Source organism: Sus scrofa, chromosome 11 (assembly GCF_000003025.6).
Source record: "Sus scrofa isolate TJ Tabasco breed Duroc chromosome 11, Sscrofa11.1, whole genome shotgun sequence".
Classification (NCBI taxonomy): Eukaryota; Metazoa; Chordata; class Mammalia; order Artiodactyla; family Suidae; genus Sus; species Sus scrofa.
Genome location: NC_010453.5, coordinates 42,029,645 through 42,051,518, shown reverse-complemented (window position 1 = coordinate 42,051,518; position 21,874 = coordinate 42,029,645). Strand labels below are relative to the sequence as shown.

The window sequence follows — 21,874 nt, the reverse complement described above, 5'->3', positions numbered from 1 at the left end:
GTTAATTTTTTTAATTCAACTGGGATAGGATAAGTAATTCTATTGTAATGAATAAATTCAAAACTCTCAGTGACTTAATACTATAATAGTCTTGTTCACGCTGCAAATCCGTGAGAGCTCGGTGACATTATTACTCTGGTACTCAGAATGGTATATAATCTAAAATATGGGCACTGCTGCTCTCCCTGTTAGGAAAAAAAGGAAAACCAAAAAACAAAACCAGAGAGTAGTACTATATCGTTCATTCCTTCGTAAAACTTCAGCCTTCGAGTAATATAATTCTCCTTGGTTTATGCTTTGATGGCAGTGCCGTCATATGCCCATTGAAAACTTCAGAGTGTGGGAAAATGTTATCCAACATTTTACCTGTGAGAAGAATAAGAAATATTTGATGAATCACACTGATGAGCACAGCAATTTTTCTCTTAATATTAAGAAATCAAATCCTTTACATTCATGCTTGTTAGTGAAATAGTTGGAAAAAAGTGATCTCTTTTATTTATGATATTATTTCCCAAGAATATGTATTTTTTATTGAGAATAAGGCCACTGGCAAGATATAGCTATTAGTGAATAGGCTCTGTCAAATTAAAGCCACTTCTAGGTTAAAATATAGAAACATATTTAATGATACTGCTACTTTGTGACATGAACTATAGATTGATAGCTATATAGACAATAGAGGATGGCATTAAGCTCACCATAGTCTCATTTCAAAGTCCTCTTGTCCAGTGAAATTAGGAACTATAGGTGTTATGGTGAGGACAGTGGTCAAAGTAATAGATGAATACTTTTATACATACAAACAGGCAAACATTTATTTAAGAAATACTGCTAATATACTGACAGATTATTCACATTTTCCTCTGTTACATTCTTGGGGAAAATGACAAAGAAGATGAATATGATGAGTCTGCTACCTTTAAAGCAAATATATAAATGCCACAAATAAAATGATATTTCATACACTTCTTTTCTAACTTTAGCCTCTAATGTATTAAAATGTTCTTTTGTGAACAGAGGCATAAATAATTCTGTCTAGGGACACATTTATGCTGCAAAATTGTATTTAAATAAGCATAGCTATTTTAAGTTATAAGAGTACAGTGGGTATGAACAGCTTAAGTAATGCAGATGCATGCAGTATCATCGTGATTCTTATCCTAGCTCATACCCAGTGTCAGATTAATAGCATTTTTGCACTTTCTATAAGGTGTATTTGATATTAATGATTTCACATGTAAATCATCAACAAATCACAATAGTACCTTTGTAGAATTACTTTGCACATATAATGTAAGGAATGTTTCTTAGTACATAATTATAGGCAAACAAATCACTAGAAATAGAAAGTAGTGTACAAGGGTGTTTTATATTTAAGTATATAAGCATATAGATAAATGTTATTATATGCCAATGATTTCTTATGGAAGTGCAAAGGTATTATAAAATAATAGTGTTAAATACAGGTATAGGACACCTATCAAAAACTGTAAAGAGTCAGGCTTTCTTAAATGCAAGGAACATTAGTACCTCAAATAAAAGCAGGTAAGAAAGCAGGGACTGAGAAGAGTAAGTTTAGAATAGATGATGGAACAGCATAAACTAACTTTGCAGCCAAGGCTCACTCTAGTGAAAGGAACTTAATGGACAAAATCAGTATTCAAAAATGCATAAATTCTAATAGAATTTAGGCCAGAAAGGTACAATTCATTAACAAAAGCACATTCAAGAGTTTGCATTGCGGCTCAGCCAGTAGGACCCAATGTAGTCTCCATGAGGATGTGGGTTTGATCCCCGGCCTCACTTAGCTGGTTAATGATCCAGCATTGCTGCCACAAGTTGTGGTGTAGGTCACAGGCGTGGCTTGGATCTGGCATTGCTGTGACTGTGGCAAAGGCCTGCAGTGCAGCTCTGATTTGACCCCTAGCCCAGAAACTTCCATATGCCACAGGAGGAGCTTTCAAAAGAAAAAAAAAAAAAAAAGAGAGAGAAAGAAAGAAAAACAAAAACAAAAAAAAAAGAAAAAAGAAAAACTCATTTATCTATATATTTGTTCAATAAAGTTTGTTTTTTCTGTATATTTCACTGTAGAAATTTGAGCTTAAATGCATTTTAAAAGAGATAAATAAATGAATAATTAGAGTGTTAAGATCAAAAACAAAGCTGGAAACCAGGCAATGGATCAGAAAATATGTTCAAAGTCATTAGTATCACCAAGGCTAATAAGAGATAAAGACCACTTTTGCCCTTGAATCTGCATTCCAGTAATGAAACCTAAGAGGAAAGGAATGTGAAGATAAGAGTAACCTCCTAAAGCAGCCTTTGCAATGTCCACTCTTACTTCTTCCAATCTTTCCCCCTTATAGTAGTCAGAGAAATAGTTCCATTATGCAGATTTGATCTAAAGCACAATGGAGTTTCCCTCTGTACCAGTTATCGTCATTAAAAGCTTTTGTTTTCCATCAATTTTTCCAGTAAACTAGTTTCTATGTGCTGGTCAGGATTGCATTTATCTGTACCTATATTCCTCTGTTTGGCAGAATTCCTGGGACTGAGTAAGCACTCAATACTACTTCTAACAGGCCTCAAATTTCTCATAAGGAAAAGCAGCAGGAGGTATATTGTATATAGGTCATTAGAAAGATTGATTTTTTGATGGACAGATGGATAGATGATGGATGGATGGATAGATGGAAGGATGGATGAATATTTGGATTGTCTGATGGAAAGATAAATACGTAGATAGATTTTGAATTGTTACTTGTCTTTTGCATGTGAAAACCCATTTCCATCATAGACCAAGTATTAATGATTTGCATATATTTTAGGCTTATATTCAACAGACAGAACATTTTTTGATGGAGCTTAAAATATCAAGCAAATATTCATATATTAGTTGAAAATGATATCATTATACAATATCACTCAAAGGCTATTAACAATGATCACCATTTTTGGTATATTACTTTTAATAAATATACAACTTTTGTTCAAAATCTACTCTAGTCAAAATAGAAAAGTCATCTAACATATACAGGATTTAATATATTACTGTCATATTACATCAGTGCAAATATCACTTTTTTTTTTTTTTTTGTCTTTTGTCTTTTTATGGCCATACCTGCAGCCTGTGGAGGTTCCCAGGCTAGGGATCTAGTCAGAGCTGTTGCTGCTGGCATATGCCAGAGCCACAGCAATGCCAGATCCAAGCCACGCCTGTGACCTACACCACAGCTAGCTGCAACACCGGATCCTTAACCCACTGAGAAAGGCCAGGGATTGAACCCGCAACTTCATGTTTCCTAGTCGGATTCGTTTCTGCTGCACCAAGGCAGGAACTCCAAGATTATGTATTTTTATTTTTAGATGTTTGTTAATGTAAGTTTTGCTCTCTGACATAATACCTTATTCAATTAATTAAATAATTCTTTAAAACTATTGCAAATATTATGGAATTTTGGATTTTTTCATTTCTCTTAATTTCTCTTTTCATTTTTTGGTTTAGACATAAAGAATTTATAAACACTGAAGATAGAGATAAAGAAGTGATTTACTTTTTAAATTATGAATCTTATCAATCAGACTTTATATAGAATATAATATATTCATATTTTCACTATATATGAGATCCTAAATTTTCTACAAAAATGTAATTAATTGTTTAAATTTAAAAAGTTAGCTAGTCACTTTAGTGCATTTTAATAAGATATTTCTTTTTCCTCTTCATAAGATCTTATTGTTGGAGCCAGTCAAATGAGTGTAGCATGAAAATGCTAACTAGTTTGTTGTCATTGTTTTCCTGTTGTTGTGCATGCATAATTTTTTCTCTTTCTTTGGATAACAAATTATGTTTATATTTCTGGTAGACACATTTACAACAGATGGAGATTCTATGAGAGCCTGCACATGTAGAGGGCCTGTTTTATAAGCAGATGCAATAATTATTAACTTATACCATAACCATACTAATTTACATTTGTGATTAGATATTTGCCTCAATGTCTTATTAGTCAAGCGTTATCTTTGAATTGGTCCGCTGGACCCACAGAGCAGTAGAATAATCTGTTGTCCTGGGATATTCTGTCTGGAATACTGGCATTGTGGTAATTTATCTGCCTGCTTTGGAGGAAGGAGAACAATTCTGTGGAAGGTAGATGAACACAAAAAGATGAAACGTGATGTCTTATACAGATGGAACTACATCAGCTTTGCTATCAAGCTGTAAAATTAATTTTCATGTTGAGAGAGCTATATGAAAATCGGTAATTTGGAGTTCCCATCATGGTTCAGCAGAAATAAAATCTGACTAACATCTATGAGGACGAAGGTTCAATCCCTGGCCTCGCTCAGTGGGTTAAGGAAACAGCATTGCTGTGAACTGTGGTGTAGCACTGTGGTGTAGTGAACTGTAGATGCAGCTCGGATCCTCCATTGCTGTTGCTGTGGTGTAGGCTGGCAGCAGTAGCTCCCATTCGACCCCTAGCTTGGGAATGAATGAAGTTGACCCCTAGGTCCACAAATGTGACCCTAAAAAGACAAAAAAAAAAAAAGAAAAAAAAATGGTAATTTGGAGTTCCTGCTATGGCACAGTTGGTGGAGGATCTGGCATTGCTGCAGTTGTGGCATAAGTCATAGCTGAGGCATGAATTCAATCCCCTGGCCTGGGAACTCTATATCCATGAGTGTGGACCAAAAAAAAAAAAAAAAAAAAAGCAGAAATTCATAATTTCTACTCACAGAACTAGTAATAGCTTTGTGTTATATTAGTAGAGAATACGACTACATAAAGAATCTATTTGTCCTTCATTTTGAACTGTTAAAAGGCATTAATTTTTAAAATTTATTTATTTATTTTTTTCTTTTTAGGGCACACCTGCAGCATATGGAATTTCCCGGGCCAGGGGTTGAATTGGAGCTACAGCTGCCGGCCTATATCACAGCCAAAGCAACACCAGCTCTGAGACGCATCTGCAACCTACCCCAGTTTATGGCAGTGCTGGATCCTTAACCCACTGAGCAAAGCCAGGGATTGAACCTGATCTTCCCAGAGACTACAGCAGGTTCTTAACCCACTGAGCCATGGCGGGAACTCCATATTTATTTTATTTTTATTTATTTATTTTTTTTTATTTTCCCACTGTACAGCAAGGGGATCAGGTTATCCTTACATGTATACATTACAATTACATTTTTCCCCCAGCCTTTCTTCTGTTGCAACATGAGTATCTAGACAAAGTTCTCAATGCTATTCAGCAGGATCTCCTTGTAAATCTATTCTAAGTTGTGTCTGATAAGCCCAAGCTCCTGATCCCTCCCACTCCCTCCCCCTCCCATCAGGCAGCCACAAGTCTCTTCTCCAAGTCCATGATTTTCTTTTCTGAGGAGATGTTCATTTGTGCTGGATATTAGATTCCAGTTATAAGTGATATCATATGGTATTTGTCTTTGTCTTTCTGGCTCATGTCACTCAGTATGAGATTCTCTAGCTCCATCCATGTTGCTGCAAATGGCATTATGTCATTCTTTTTTATGGCTGAGTAGTATTCCATTGTGTATATATACCACCTCTTCCTCATTCAATCATCTGTCAATGGACATTTGGGTGGTTTCCATGTCCTGGCTATTGTGAATAGTGCTGCAATGAACATGCGGGTGCACGTGTCTCTTTTAAGTAGAGTTTTGTCCGGATAGATGCCCAAGAGTGGGATTGTGGGGTCATATGGAAGTTCTATGTATAGATTTCTAAGGTATCTCCAAACTGTTCTCCATAGTGGCTGTACCAGTTTACATTCCCACCAACAGTGCAGGAGGATTCCCTTTTCTCCACAGTCCCTCCAGCACTTGTTATTTGTGGATTTATTAATGATGGCCATTCTGACTGGTGTGAGGTGATATCTCATGGTAGTTTTGATTTGCATTTCTCTTATAATCAGCGATGTTGAGCATTTTTTCATGTGTTTGTTGGCCATCTGTATATCTTCTTTGGAGAAATGTCTATTCAGGTCTTTTGCCCATTTTTCCATTGATTGATTGGCTTTTTTGCTGTTGGGTTGTATAAGTTGTTTATATATTCTAGAGATTAAGTCCTTGTCGGTTGCATCATTTGAAACTATTTTCTCCCATTCTGTAAGTTGTCTTTTTGTTTTCTTTTTGGTTTCCTTTGCTGTGCAAAAGCTTTTCAGTTTGATGAGGTCCCATGGGTTTATTTTTGCTCTAATTTCTATTGCTTTGGGAGACTCATATTTATTTTAAAAGTTACTTTTTACAAGCATACACATCTCCTGGATATGCTCCATGTTCTGTTGATTGACAGCCATGTAAGTGATATTTTAAAGCTTTAACCATAAAACTACATGCTAGAGGAGCTTAGCTGGTCCTTGCTTTCTCTGGTTCTGTTAACAACTCATTTCTCATTTTCTCAACCTCGACAAATAGATATAATAGAAAATGACCTAAGTCAAAATAGAATTTTTCACCCACCTTCTTAGAAAAGTTTAAATCAAATTGACTTAAAATATCTTTGTATACAAATAAGCAAGGAATGTTGAAAGTGGGGCAGAAATCTAATTACTTTGCCCATTAAATATCAGATAAATTTTTATCCTCAGATTATGGAAATAAATAGTGTTTGAAAAAGCAATGCTACCTCAAAAACTTCAGTGGGGATTTTCAATGAGAAACCAACTTTTGTTCTATGACTGTTATATGCCTTTAGCAAGTTTTCTTTTCACAGCCAATTTTAGCTACTATATACTGGCGTGTCTCTTGCCTGAAGGCTATAAACTTTAATAGAGTTCCTGATAAGGAGCTCACATTCAGGCCAGGAAGGCCATAGAAAGGCAGACAGCCGAAATACAAAAAGATATCCCCCCCACCACACACTACCCCTGCTTGTCTTTTTTATAAAAGACAACCTGAGGCAAAAACAAAAAAGAATTCTTAGAACAAAATTTGTCAAAAATGTGAGCTGAGTATGATGAGTTCATTGTTAGTATTTGCTTAGAAAATGCTTATACATCTGTGGATCCTCCTCTATGCTAAAAATCTTTTTTTTTTTCCTTCATTTGGGGGTAACAATTATGTGTAACACCATGTTAAGAAGTGAATCCACAGAGTTCTAAATTTAGAAAAATCAATTTAGATTTTGTCATGTGAAAACAAGGATAACCATTACTGGGTAACTTTGAATTTGTATAATTTCTTCATAAATATCTGGGATAGAGAGTGTATACATATGTAGGATGGGGTGGAGCTTGGACTCAGTTTTGTTTTGTTTTGATTTTTTTTTAGCAATATATAGAAATTTAAATATGATCACCATTGGCAGATATGAATTAAAATATTGCTGTTAAACACATAAAATATGTTACCCACCAATGAAAACATATATAATTCAAATATTTGGATTTCTAGAATTCACTAAATTTTAGAAATTCTTTCACATTTTCTTCAGGAAAAGAATGATATCTATTTACAAATGTAAGATATTATTTCTAAATGTGTACCTAACTATAAGACACACTAGTGTTTTCTTAACTTCTCTGGAGTATAAGAGAATTTTTTTCATTATTTGAGAGTCACATAATATTTCAGAAACCTTCAGAAATGCATTTATTATTGCTTAGTGCACCAGCATTAGCTGCTTTCTCATTTTGTCTGCCTTTAGCAGTGATAAAGTCCACTTTGTAGTCAGTAGTTGAAAAAGATGCTATAGAGCTAAATAACAATAAAATGGAGACTAAAATATAGCTTCAGAAAAACTACTTAAGTGAAGTGATTGTGACAAAAAGCAGACTAGCTTCTGTTGAGTGAATAAAATATAAAGAACATTCATGTTTCACTGAAATTAAAATAAATTTAATTTTAAATTTAAAATAAATTTAAATTTTAAAATAAATTTAAAATAAATTTACTGCAAAAATTTCCTGACATATCATTATCACAACTAATAAAATTTTCAATATTCCTTATTAAAATAAGGAATTAAAATTTCCAAAATGTCCCAATAGTTTACCTATAAATTGGGATTCAATTGTCACTCATCTTGTTCTGCCACATTTTAAAGTCACATTTAATTTAGAACAGTTACTTCTGCCTAGTTACTCCTTTATTATTACATTTGTTTGCCTTGAAAAATTCAGTCAGTTATTTTGTAATATTTTGTGGAATGTATGATTTGATTCATTGCGGTGTCTATTCTCATCTTTACTTTTTTTTCCTCTTTTTTTTATGTTTACATATTTTAAAGTGTTCATGGTAGAATTTTACATATCTTTTTTTTTTTGCCTTTTCTTGGGCCGCTCCCGCGGCAGATGGAGGTTCCCAGGCTAGGGGTCCAATCAGAGCTGCAGCCACCGGCCTACACCAGAGCCACAGCAACGCGGGATCCAAGCTGCATCTGCAACCTACACCACAGCTCACGGCAACGCTGGATCCTTAACCCACTGAGCAAGGGCTGGGACCGAACCTGCAACCTCATGGTTCCTAGTCAGATTCATTAACCACTGTGCCACAACAGGAACTCCAAAATTTTACATATCTTAAAGAATATTTTGATAGCATATGCTTTGGGTTTGTGTCTATGTCAATTTGTGACCTTCTACATTTATTAATTATAGCATGTAAAATTACATTTATTTGCTTGACTGCCTTGCTTTAAGGTGGTCCTGATTTTACAGACATTCAACCAATCTCTTATTTCACATATATCATCTTGTCTGTCACAACTTCTCCAGCCATGGTGTGTAAATACATGTAATGTCTTGGGTGAAATATTCTCTATGAAATATGAATTTCAAGATCCTTGGGGTACTCCTAATCTTTTTTTTTTTTTTTTTGGTAACACCTTCTTTATTTTCAATAAATCATAGGTAGTTTTCTTGGCTTATTTGCGTGTGTTTGTTGTTTCTTATTTAGGAGTCTATGGGTTGAAATTTTTCAAAGGGTGGGAAACAAAATTGAAGTCAAAAAACAACATAGGAATATATTTGCCCTATTTGTAAAACAAACAGGCAAGCAAACAAACAAACAAAAGATACTCAGCTGGTCTTCTTTTACTCTGCCAGAGTCTGACTAGATGTCTTGTTTTCTATCTGAATGTGCAGTTGCAGGTTAGAGACAAAGGAGTGGCTTAGCTCAAGTAAATAATCACCAAGGAAATTTTTTTGGATTTTACCATTCAATGTGTAAAATATCTCAGTTTCTGAAAATTTAATTCTTTTTGGCTAAAATTCAATAATAATAACTTACACTCTGCTTCAATCTTATGATTACCAATCTCTCCCTTTCAGTGGATCCTTAGTAATTGTCGCTGAAACATAGATCTGTTCCTATTGTAATTTCCCCAAGTTTCAAAGGTTCCTTATTTTTCTGTTGAGTAAACCCCAAAATCCCTCTCACTCTGGGAATCCAGCAATCCATAAGCTGATCAAAACCCACCATTTTAGGCACTGCTCCTTCTCATAACTTTAAACCTATCCATACTGCACACGTGCTTTCCTCAAAGCTAGACATGCATTTTTATTAACCCATGTGTTCTTTTGTACAAATTCCTCCTTTCTTTCTCTCAAATTTAAGATATACTTTCACACTTGATTAAAAGAAGACTTCAAATGTGAAGTATTTCATAATTATCCCAGAATTTTAACCATTACTTACATTTCATAACTATAGCACTTTGCTTCTATTTTTAAGAACCTCATTCCACTGTGGAAAATAGTTATTTACACACCTACGTCCTTGTGGAAAGAAATCATGATATTCATTTTGTCAGATGACTCTGCATCCATCCAATTAAGAGTTTAGGTATATATTTTAAAACTGCTTAAATTATAGCAAGTCAGACATTGTGAACATTGGCTCTTGAACTCCTTTTTATATAGTAAAAGTTAAATATGATTAGAATGTTATGTTCTGTTATCCTTACATTTTAGATATGATCCCAAAACGGACACGTGGACCATGGTGGCTCCTTTGAGTATGCCCAGAGATGCTGTTGGAGTCTGTCTCCTTGGCGACAGATTATATGCTGTTGGTGGTTATGATGGGCAGACATACCTCAATACTATGGAATCCTATGATCCACAAACTAATGAATGGACACAGGTAAGATTGTTTCCAGCATAACTTAACCTCACATATAAAAATTTATTTCACTTACTTCCTTTGGGAGAGGGGTACATATAGCAATATATCTTGTCAAAGTACTCTGAACTCAAAGTGATTGGTTTTCTCCATTTTCATGATCATCTCATAAAAAGTTCATCAAATCACGTTTTTTGTACTTTTCTCTTGCGCATCTATATATTAATAAAATTTATATTAAAAAGTGAAATGCTTCAGCGTGATTTCCACTTTATTATAAGTAATAACAAGAGGCAGAAACTGAATTTTAATTAGCTGAAACAAAAAGTAAAAGTAGAATAAATTGGTTCACAAAAACTTAATTTGTGAATATTGGATTTTACAGATAGCAGAAACAAGAGGATGGAAGCCTACAAAAGTCAACTTTCTCCCTTCTGTTTTTGCTTAGCTATCTTTGGTAGGTCCTTTGCTACACACTTCAGAGAGAATTTTCCAGAGTAGTGCTTCTGGAAGCTCCAAGTGGGAACTCTCACAGCCATAATCAGAAAATAAAAGAACTCTTTGTTCAAGAAAAAAGAAGAGCAAACATCAAATGGTTCTAAATGATCTCTTGTATAAAAGTGCTCATTCCTGAACAAACATTGGCCAAGAAGATGGAGTGAAATAATTGTCTGATCTTAAGTTATTCCTTAAATATACACTATAGTTAGACATTCAGGATCGTGCTCAGAGAAACTCCCAGTCTGGTCACAGAGCTAGAAGATATGTGTTGGTGTGTGTGTGATATTGGGTGAAGATTAGGGCAGGACAACTCAATTATGGTGGAAAAACCCTTACATTGCACACCTGCTATAGACTTGCTTGTAATGAAAGGAATGGGTATACTTTCAGACTTGTGTCCTTATATTTAATTGCTCTCTACTTTCTTTCTTTTCCAAATATGTCAGTATTTTTTTTCTTTCTTTCTTTCTTTCTTTCTTTCTTTCTTTCTTTCTTTCTTTCTTTCTTTCTTTCTTTCTTTCTTTCTTTCTCTTTCTTGTCTTATTAGGGCAGTGCCCATGGCACATGGAGGTTGCCAGGCTGGGGGTCATATTGGAGCTGTAGTTACTGGTAATGCCACAGCCACGGCAATGCCAGATCCAGCGACATCTGTGACCTACACTGTAGCTCACAGCATGCCTGATCCTTATCCCATGGAGAAAGGCCAGGGATTGAACCTGCATCCTCGTGGATACTAGTCAGATTCTTTTATGCTGAGCCATGATGGGAGCTCCTTTCAGTATTTCATATTTTTCTCCTTTATCAGAAACTTAAAAGCAAGATACAATTTATACAAACCAAGCATTTTCCATCAATGGGTGCACTTAGTGTATAAAGGGCTCTATTTTGGGTCATAGAAAATGACTAAAATTTATCTGAAGAACTTGAACTTTGATTGAGATACATTTCCTTTAAATATTCTTACTTTTAAAGATACATAACTTCCTTAATTGTGCCCATTTTGATGAGACATGTTCAACCACAATTTTAAATAGGCAGATTTGAAAGTACATAACCAAAATCTTAATGGCCAATTTAAGGTATTTGCCTCATGAATTTTACTCTTCTCTAATGGAAAGTTCTTTGATTCCAATGAAGATACCTGAATTTGGCTAAGAAAGAACAAGATATGAAGGAAGGATAGGAAGTATTTGGAGAACTAGGTCCTGTGATTCTTCTGTTTTACTTTAATTGTCAGAGAAGAAGCATTCCTTACTAAAAGAGCAGCAAATATAAAATGTTATAATCATTGCACTGAGAAATTAGAGGGTATATTTTTAACTTTTTACCTTTCTGAGTCCCTAGCGTTTACAAAGGGAACACTGTGTGAATTAATGATTGTTGATTTGCTAAGGAATTATATGACTTCAATAGTTTATATTTTAAATTTGCTACTTTTACAAGTGAACAGTAAATAAAGAAATTTTATGGGCGTATAAATGATATAGTATAATATCTTCATTACACATTTATAGTAATGAGCTATTATGATTATCATTCCTCTAAAATTGAAATCAAAATAATGTATGTAGTAATAATAGGTAAAAGCTTCCTAAAGACCATTTTCCCTCATCAGTATTTTATTATACTCTTCTGAACCATATAATATTTTGCAAACAGCAAAGTGGTATTTAAAATGTTTTATATCTACTTTATTTTTGTACTATAAATGTTAATTTTAAAGCTCTTAAATTACTTTAAGATTTCACCTCCATAACTTTTCATTATTTATATTTTTAAGACTCTCAAGGGACCATAAGCAAAACCACACAAAATCCCTTTGAAAATTTTTAAGATTCCAGACCACTAGAGAAAATTCCTGTATTTGCTAGCTAATGCCTGTCACTTTTCCTTCAATTACCCCACAAATGGACAAAATCAATTAGTTATTCAATTTATTATTGGCACATTCAACTGGCCAAGCATTATAATAAGAAAACTATATTAAAGTATCCAATAATTTATATTTGGAAAACACCCCAAGCTAGCTAGACTTGGATATAATGAAAATAGATTAGGGAGCATTTGTCAGATTCATGTCTTAGGAGCATTTATAACTGTATAAAACAATTATGCAGAAAACACACACATGCAAGAATGTGTATTTGTGTTTTAAATAAATTTGACTTTGTCATGTAACTTTGGGTTTAATTTTTGCATTTGATTTGAAAAAACAAGATGTGTGCTTTAAGACATAAAATGAACATTTTCATTTTGTTTCCCCTAGCCTAGGTAAAATCACTTTCATGGGTGCCTCTGGTACATTGTCATGGTGCTATCATGCTGTGTCTAGCTGCAGCTGTAAAGAAACAAAAGAGAGAATGTCATTCACTGTCATATCTCCAAAGACTGGCATAGTTACTGACATGGGGTGGGGGGAGATATGTGAATGTTTCCTAAATACGTTAATTGTAAATTATTTTTGCAACTCGGTTTACTCTGTCATACATGAATTTGCTTTATTTGCACACACTAGATATATAAGATATTTAGAAGGAGTTTCAGGGAAGCTTGAACTTACTAATAATTGATTTCATAGCCAACCTTTTTAGGTTGTCCTTCTAAAGCTGAAAGGTGTAACACTAGAGGGCGAACAGGGCAGATTGTTAAACATATAGAGTCAATAAGCTAAAGCTGGCCCAAGGAGAAAGAGCTGAAAAGCTCTGAAATATTTCAAATGTATATTACGTAGAATATATCAAATGCTGAAAACAGAATGATAAGTCCTGGGATAATGGAAATACTTAACACTATGAGAGAACTTAAATGTTGGATAGAGAAATCTTCCTTTAGAAAATGATATGTAGAATGAGGCATGGCCAATGAGTGATGGTTAAAAAGATAAAAATAAGGGGAGTGGTTTGGTTTAAGGAATGGAATAATTAAAAAGTTGCAGAAAGGACAATATATGGCATGTTTCATTGTGCAGGAAATAAAGTGGTGAGAAACAAGTTTGGAGAGATAAATTGGATCTATGACATGGGCCCCCAAACCATGTTATAAAATCTTGGCTTTACTATAAGCTTAAGGAGAGTTAATGAAGGATTTTAGGCAGAAAAAGTAAATAACCAGAATTATGTTTTAAAATTATTGCACTTGAACACAGTGGTATATGGAATGACTGGCCCACTGGGACCTGCTGTACAGCCCAGGGAACTCTACTCAATAGTCTGTGATAATATATATGGAAAACAATCTGAAAAACAATGGATTGTGTGTGTGTGTGTGTGTGTGTGTGTGTGTGTGTGTGTGTGTGTATTTATGTATGTGTATATATATATATATCAATTATTTTGCTGTATAGTGGAGATTATCAAAGCATGTAAATCAATTATACTTCAATAAAACTTCACAAAATGAAAAAAATAATTGCACTTGATAGGATGTGACGAATGATTAGGAGAAGCAAGATCAAATTCGGAAATTTATTAGGACATATTTTAGTAATTCACTGTAGAGGTGGACAATTTTTCCTCGACCCTTCTTGTTTCTTTGGCTAACCTAACTTTTAAATTGGCATAAAACAGGTTAACAGAAGAAGAACAATTTAATTTTGTACAAATGGAAATCCCATAAGTATATGAGACTCAAAACAAGAGACCAAAGCAAGGAGCTTTTGTACTTTTCAAACAACGAAAAAACAAATTCATGAATAATTAACAAGACAACGTGGTTTAGACTTGAGGTAGTAAGTTGGTGAAGAAGTTCCGAGATTTTAGACAACATTCTTGGCCCTAAAATCCCTTCTGTCTGGTAGACAGAATGTACCGTATTCTATGGGAGATTTATCTCCTGTTTAAAGGCATCAAAGAAGGGTCAGAGTATCCCTCCTGTATTCAGTATTTCCCAAGTACCTTTAGTTCAAAATAATCAATATGCCAAAGTGGCATATCCTACAGTGGCATATTCTTCTCCTCTTCACACAGGGTGAAACTGTAACCTGAAGTAGGTTGAAAACAGTAGGAATGAATGTAATTAAGATGATTGCAGAGATATTTATGAGATGATGATTATTCAGGTGCAAGGTTAAGAAGTAAAACCAAGGTTGTGGATGTGCTCTAGGTTCCTGTCATGAGCACCTGGGTAGAAAATGGTATCATTCGCTGCCAAAAAAAATACAAACGAGTAAATATGGGAGAAAAGAACAGAGATACCTTTTTATATGAACATATAAGCATGTATAAAGGTAGAGATGCAAATATAAATATAGATATAAAGTAAAGGCATTCATGCCATACTTCATCCAGAAACTATGCATAGTATTTTTCAGTATTGAAGGAACATCAGAGTGTGTTTGGGATACCTTTCAAAAATACAACTACCCAGTACTTCTTTCATTCATTCCTACAGAGTGTTGGGGCTTGAACACATATACTTCATTAAAGTCCCTAGATGACTCTGATGTGAAACTAAGCTTGAAAATCATTAGAAACTAAAAGAGAGACAATGAAAACTGTGTGTATTTAGGAGTCAAAAATATTTCAAAGTTTAGACATTGATGTCATCAGATTTACATATTATCCCTTGACACTCCAATCATAGAATTATCATATAGAGATCACAGTATATGATGGGATTATGAAGGTGACTAATGATCTATAAAAATTATTCTCAACACACAATATGCTATCAAAATATCACATGGCTCTCTTCTCATTTTGAGCAAATTTCTATCAGAAAAACAAGAAATGTTACACTAAATTAGATTTTTTTGAAGAAAGAAGACATTAAATTAAAGGAATAAAAAAATCATATGGGAAAAACTATTTTTGTTTCTATTTGTTTTTAACTTGCTAAGGGACGGCAGATTACAATAAGAACATTTAAACAACTAATTTATAATTAGATAATGGCGGTCATTTTCATCTTTAGAGCATGAGACCATGTCTTTTCTCAATAAATAAGATAATGCATATGATCTGAGGTTATTTTACTCCTAGATATTTTTTTCTTACATTTAACTCACCTTCTCTTCAGTTCAAAATAATATCCTATAATTTCTAGTCTACTCTGGTATTTTTAATGTGCATAAATTGTTCTTAGAAAACCAATAAAAATAATTGATATCAAAAAGTAAAAATTATTAAAATCTTGGCTTACCTTCATGGAATAAGTTTTCATTACAAACTCTGTAAAAATTATTGTTTTTAATATATTCTCTTCAATTTCAGGGTTATTTAAAAAATCTCACTTCTCATTTCAATGACAGTCATGTGGAATTTTTTTTTTTTAAATAGGCCCTGTAGCAATTTTAATTATGGTCTATTAATGATGAAATATTGAAGTTACATCTCTGTTTAGAATGAATGAATAATATTTACTTAAGTATAATATCTGGGGAAATAAATTCACAATAACTTCAATAACTATAATAGCTATTTCATCTAAAATATGCTCCAAGCTATCACTGTGAAATATCATCATGAGCGTGTCCACGGAAACTCCAGAATATATCTTTGCTGAAAACTTTTCTTTATAAGCTTAAGTTCATTAAAAAATATTAAAGAATTTATTAGCTTTGTTAAAAATTCTATGTGATTTCATGTATTAAACATTTCAATATAGATATTATTGTTTTTGTAAGTGTCATTTTCATTGTTTTTATTTTATTGATTATTTTCATGCATATGAGGGTTTTTTTTGTTTTGTTTTGTTTTTTGTTTTTGGTTGCATACATGTACAGGTACTTGATGTGGAATCTCATTTTCCAGACTAGGGATTGAACTTGGGCCACAGTGATGAAAGCACTGAGTCCTAGCCAATAGAATACCAAAAAACTCTCTGAGTATTTTAAAAAATTATAATTTGTATATTTTTTCTAGGATAGTAATTTTTTTCTTAAATTGTGTTTCATCTTTTTCAACAGATGGCTTCCCTGAACATTGGGAGAGCAGGTGCCTGTGTGGTAGTCATCAAGCAAACTTGACTTATTTTTATTTGAAGAGATTTTATTTGCTGGAGTGGTTATTTTTATATCTGAGGGCAAAAATGAGAACTTTCAGATATGAAAACTCTTCAAGAACAAGGATTTTGGCAGATTTACTTACTCAAGAGAGATAGAAGATCAAACAGAATTATGGGAGACAAGAAAACATCAAAGTACTGTGGAAACACTATCTGTTCATGTATTAGTTAGGTCAGGAATGGTTATTGGTAATTTGTATTGTAGCACACAATAACTAGAATTACCAAAGGCTTGTTTTGCTTGACCAGTTGAAAGGAGAGACCTAGATTTGTGACATGGATAATTTCATGACTACAACTCATCCAATTGCTTTGTAATCTGTGGCGCTATCCAAGAGGTTACCAAGACTAGAAGATGTGATATTTCCTATGACATAATCTGATTGATTTACTAATTTCTTAGTCAGATATTGTCCTACCAGGAGGCAGAATGATGATTTATTAAACATGTTTCTTCCTCATTCTCCAAAGCTATGCGGACTTAGAGAAACAGTCTCATGCTTGTCTCTGGCATTCAGAAAACAAAGTGTCCTGCTAATCAAAGCTGCATATGTCATCCTAGAAGATGGTTGAAATTTATTGCAACTGAATAAGCAATCTGAAGTTGGCAAACACGAATGATTGTTTTCATTAGTCTTACCATATTGCTTTGCTTTTTGAACACGCTGAGCCAAAGAATCAGTACAATTATAGGCTTTTGCCTTATGATAACGCTCAGTGTAAGCATGGAAGCTAGTTATTCTGAATGATATATACATATATATACATACCCACACACACACATATATATGTATATATATCCATTGCATGTTGAAGTCCTTTAGAATTTTGTTTGTAAAAAACTCTTAGAATTTTGGGAAATAAATCTATGATCTGTTCATTTGTAATGTTAATGATCATTGCTAGAAGGAAGGCAGACTTAAAAATCTCATTCCCCACTTTTCAAAATTGTTACATTGATATGCACATTATTTTATGCCAAATGTTTGTAATTGTTTAAAGCATAAAGTGGAAACATAACACATGTCCTTAATAGGTCCATGTTAATTTTAAGTATAATTAATAAATAATAGAAAATTTGCTTTTATCAGTGTATCTTTTTTCCATAAATTTCAATTCAGAGCTGAGTAAAAAATTACTGCAGAAATAGGCACGTTATTTCTTGACTTTTCAAAAATCAAGAAATATGTATTTTCATCAAAGCATAAGTTTATTTCTCCCTAAATACTATGCTGACACCAAAAGTAATCTTTAATTTTTGTTTTCTTTGGTAGTCACTCATTTGAGACAGTTAGCAATAGTGCTTGGAAAAATGCACATCTTATAATAAGAGTTCTGATAACTGTTAAGGAGCTCAAAAAGCAAGAAATTCCCTCTTTTTGAGTCAATGTAAAACATGGAATTGGGTTCTATTGTTGGGTGGTGGGAAAATATTTGCAATCTGATAACCAAGGAAAGTATTGATAGTATGTGTCAAGGAAACATTAGGAAATCTGAAGTTTCCCAACATGTGGATGTGATCAAAATTATTAGTCACATTTCATTTCAGAAAAATTATGTAATTACAAATACAAGTTGTTAAGAAAATATCAATGATTTTTAACTTTAAAGATGCATAGCATAAAATTTATCATCTTAGCCATTTCAAAGTGTACAGTTTAGTATTGTTAAGTATTTTCATTTCCTTTTGCCCACATATTTTCTCCAATACATAGAATATACAGAAAACATTAGGTAAATGGAGCAGACAAATTATGTTTGAAATATTAAAGAGTAGAGGAGAAGATAAAGTAGGGTATATCTATTTTTTTTGTCAGCAAAGTTTACAGTGGTCATATTTAAAACCTTGAAAAATACTCTATCAACTTTTTTATAAATAAATATTATTTTTCTTGAGAGGGAATTTTTCTTTAATATATTTGTTGCTTTCAATCAACTATTTTCTACATATAGATAATATTAGCCTTCTAACGTTTATATTTCAAACCTGAAGTGTGCATACCCATTTTACCAAATGAGAACATTGAAAGAGATTTTTTGACAATGAACTCTAAGCCTATATAATATAGGAGGAATGGACATCATTGTGCCATTTATTGAAAAGCATATTGTCCACCAAGGTCACCTGCTAAATGAGTTCTGGGACTTACGATCTACCCTGCCATGACTCCAATCCAGGATTCTTACAAATTAACTCTGTCAGCTCTTAATTCAGCTATGCTAAGAATTCCCCTTTGGAGTGAAATTTTCTTTTCAATACAGGATTTACTATTCGGCTCTTTTCTTCTGAGTAGATGCTGAAACAATAGACTGAATAAGAATAGAAGCCTTAATTATTAATTACATCATGTATAGTTTGAAGAAACCATAACCTATATTTAGAAAATAAAAACATTCAGAGTTCCCATTGTGGCACAGTGGAAATGAATCCGACTAGGAACCATGAGGTTGAGGGTTCGATCCATGACCTTGCTCAGTGGGTTAAGAATCCAGCATTACCATGATCTGTGGTGTAGGTTGAAGACATGGCTTGGATCTGGAATTGCTGTGGCTTTGGTGTAGGCTGGCAGCAACAGCTCCTATTAGACCCCTAGCCTGGGAACCACCATTTGCCACAGGTGCAGCCCTAAAAAAAAGACAAAATAAAATAAATACAAATATTCAACTAACCTGCTAAAACCTATGGTAAAATAATAACTCTGGAAAATTTTAAAAAGCTGAAATATAATATAAAAATCTTTATTCTTATATTTCTAGATTGAAATGATACTATAAAAATTTAAGATTTTGGAGTTCCATCATGTCTCAGTAGAAACGAATCTGACTAGCATCCATGTGGATGCAAATTGGATCTCTGGCCTCACTCAGTGTGTTAAGGATCTGGCATTGCTGTGAGCTGTGGTGTAGGTCATAGATGCAGTTTTGATCCCAACTTTCACTGCCTGTGGCATAGGTCAGAAGTTACAGCTCTGACTGGACCTCTAGCCAAGGAACTTCCATATGCCATGGTGCGACCCTAAAAAAAAGACAAAAAATTAAGATTTTGCAGCTTTGTAGAATTCTTTTAAGCATATCCATGTCACTTGTTAAAACTGTACACAGTGGTTTTATTTAGTATTTTAAAAACATAAAAAATTTGGAGTTCCCGTCGTGGCGCAGTGGTTAATGACTCCAACTACGAACCATGAGGTTGCAGGTTTGATCCCTGCCCTTGCTCAGTGGGTTAACGATCCGGCATTGCCGTGAGCTGTGGTGTAGGTTGTAGACGCGGCTCGGATCCTGCGTTGCTGTGGCTCTGGCATAGGCTGGCAGCTACAGCTCCGATTCGACCCCTAGCCTGGGAACCTCCATATGCTGTGGGAACGGCCCAAGAAATGGCAAAAAGACAAAAATAAATAAATAAATAAATAAATAAAAATAAAAAATTCAGTACAAATAATAAGAAAAATAACTAAAATTAATCTTTTAAGTATGAAGGGAAGCAGAATTTGCCATCTCAAAATATGTTCCTTTGGTATAAGGATTGTCTTATCTGAGTTTGTTAGTTTAGAAAAGACAGAAAACACAGCAAAACTCTGAAAACTTAGTAGATATTTTGTTAGAGACATTTATATTTATATGGGAAATTCCATTTGTAAGGGTGTCTGCCTTTCAGGATGTTTTGAAGTTTACTGACTGTAGTGGCTAGTGACTTTATTCTTGTAGAGGAAGAAAGTAGATGACAATTTTTCATCCACATGTGATTATCGTCTGACTTTATTTTGTGGATTTGATGTCCAAGTCCTTAAGGATAATTTTTAAAAATTAAATTATAGTGTATTTACAATGTCTCTTCAATTTCTGTTGTACAGCAAAGTTACATAATTACACACAGTTGCCTCTGCTATACAGTAGCAGCACATTGCCCATCCTATCCATTCCAAATATTACAGTTTGCATTCACCAACCCAAAACTTCCCTTCGTCTCACTTCCTTCCCCTCCACCTTGGAAACCACAAGTCTGCTCTCCATGTCCATGACCTGTTTTTATTTTGCAGACAGGATCATCTGTGCCATATTTTAGATTCCATGTATAAATGATATCATTTGGTATTTATCTTTTTTTTTTAAACTTACTTCTCTTACTGTGTGAATCTCTAGTTCCATTTATGTTGCTGAAATGGCATTATTTTGTCTTTTATGGCTGACTAGTATTCTATATGCACCACATCTTTTTAATCCATTCATCTGTCAAAAGACATTAAAGATGTCCACTTTCACCACTACAATTCAACATAGTTTTGGAAGTCCTAGCAAAGACAATCAAGGAAGAAAAATACATAAAAGGAATCCAAATTGGAAAGGAAGAAGTAAACTATCCCGGTATGCAGATGACATAATACTATACTTGGAAAATCCTACAGACACTACTAGAAATCTGTTAGAACTCATCAATTAATTTGGCAAAGTTGAAGGATACAAAATTAAAACACAGAAATCAACTGCATTTCTATATACTTACAATGAAAGATTGGAAAGAGAAATCAGAGAAAACATCCCATTTACCATGACATCAAAGAGAATTAATACCTAGGACTAACTAACTAAAGAGACAAACAACCTGTACTCTTAAAAATGTAAGATGCTGATGAAAGAAATCAAAGATGACACAAACAGATGGAAAGATGCTCTTGGATTGGAGAATCAATATTGTCAAAATGACTCTATTACCCAAGGCAACCCACAGGTTCATTGAAATCCCTATAAAATTTACCAAGGGCATTCCTCACAGAACTAGAAGAGAATATTTAAAACAACAACAACAAAAAAAAAACAGAAATTTATTTGTGGAGACCAAAATTTCAAAATTAGTATTATTTGAGAAAAATCCTCCCTTGAACCCTCCAGAGACTCTAGAGGAGAATCTGTTCTGCTCATCCAGCTTCCAGTGGCTACTGGCATTCCTTGGTTTGTGGTTGCATCACTCTCTTCTGCCTCTGTGTACTCATTCCTCTCTCCTTAGAATAGAATATTTTAAAATCTATATTGAAACAAAAAGAGCCAAAGAAATATTGAAAAAGGAAAATTAGAAATGGAGGAATCAGGCTCCCTGACTTCAGACAATATTACAAACCTACAGTTAGCAAAACAAACAAACAAACAAACAAACAAACAAACAAACAAAAACTATAGTACTGGCACAAAAACAGAAATATAGGAAATATAGTTCAATGGAAAAGGATTGAAAGCCCAGAAGTAAGCCCACACACCTATAGGCAACTCATCTATGACATGGGAGTCAAGA

General features: G+C 33.7%; 1 protein-coding gene across 2 annotated transcripts in view; it reads left to right on the top strand.

Moving 5' to 3' along the window:
- Window positions 1–17,677, top strand: part of KLHL1 (kelch like family member 1) — a 387,090-nt gene extending 369,413 nt beyond the window's left edge. For both annotated transcript variants that reach the window (XM_021065654.1, XM_003131017.4), the window contains 2 exons: window positions 9,936–10,107; window positions 16,493–17,677. In XM_021065654.1, coding sequence (XP_020921313.1) covers window positions 9,936–10,107; window positions 16,493–16,552 — 232 coding nt within the window. In that variant the 3' untranslated portion in view covers window positions 16,553–17,677. The remainder of the gene's footprint in view (window positions 1–9,935; window positions 10,108–16,492) is intronic.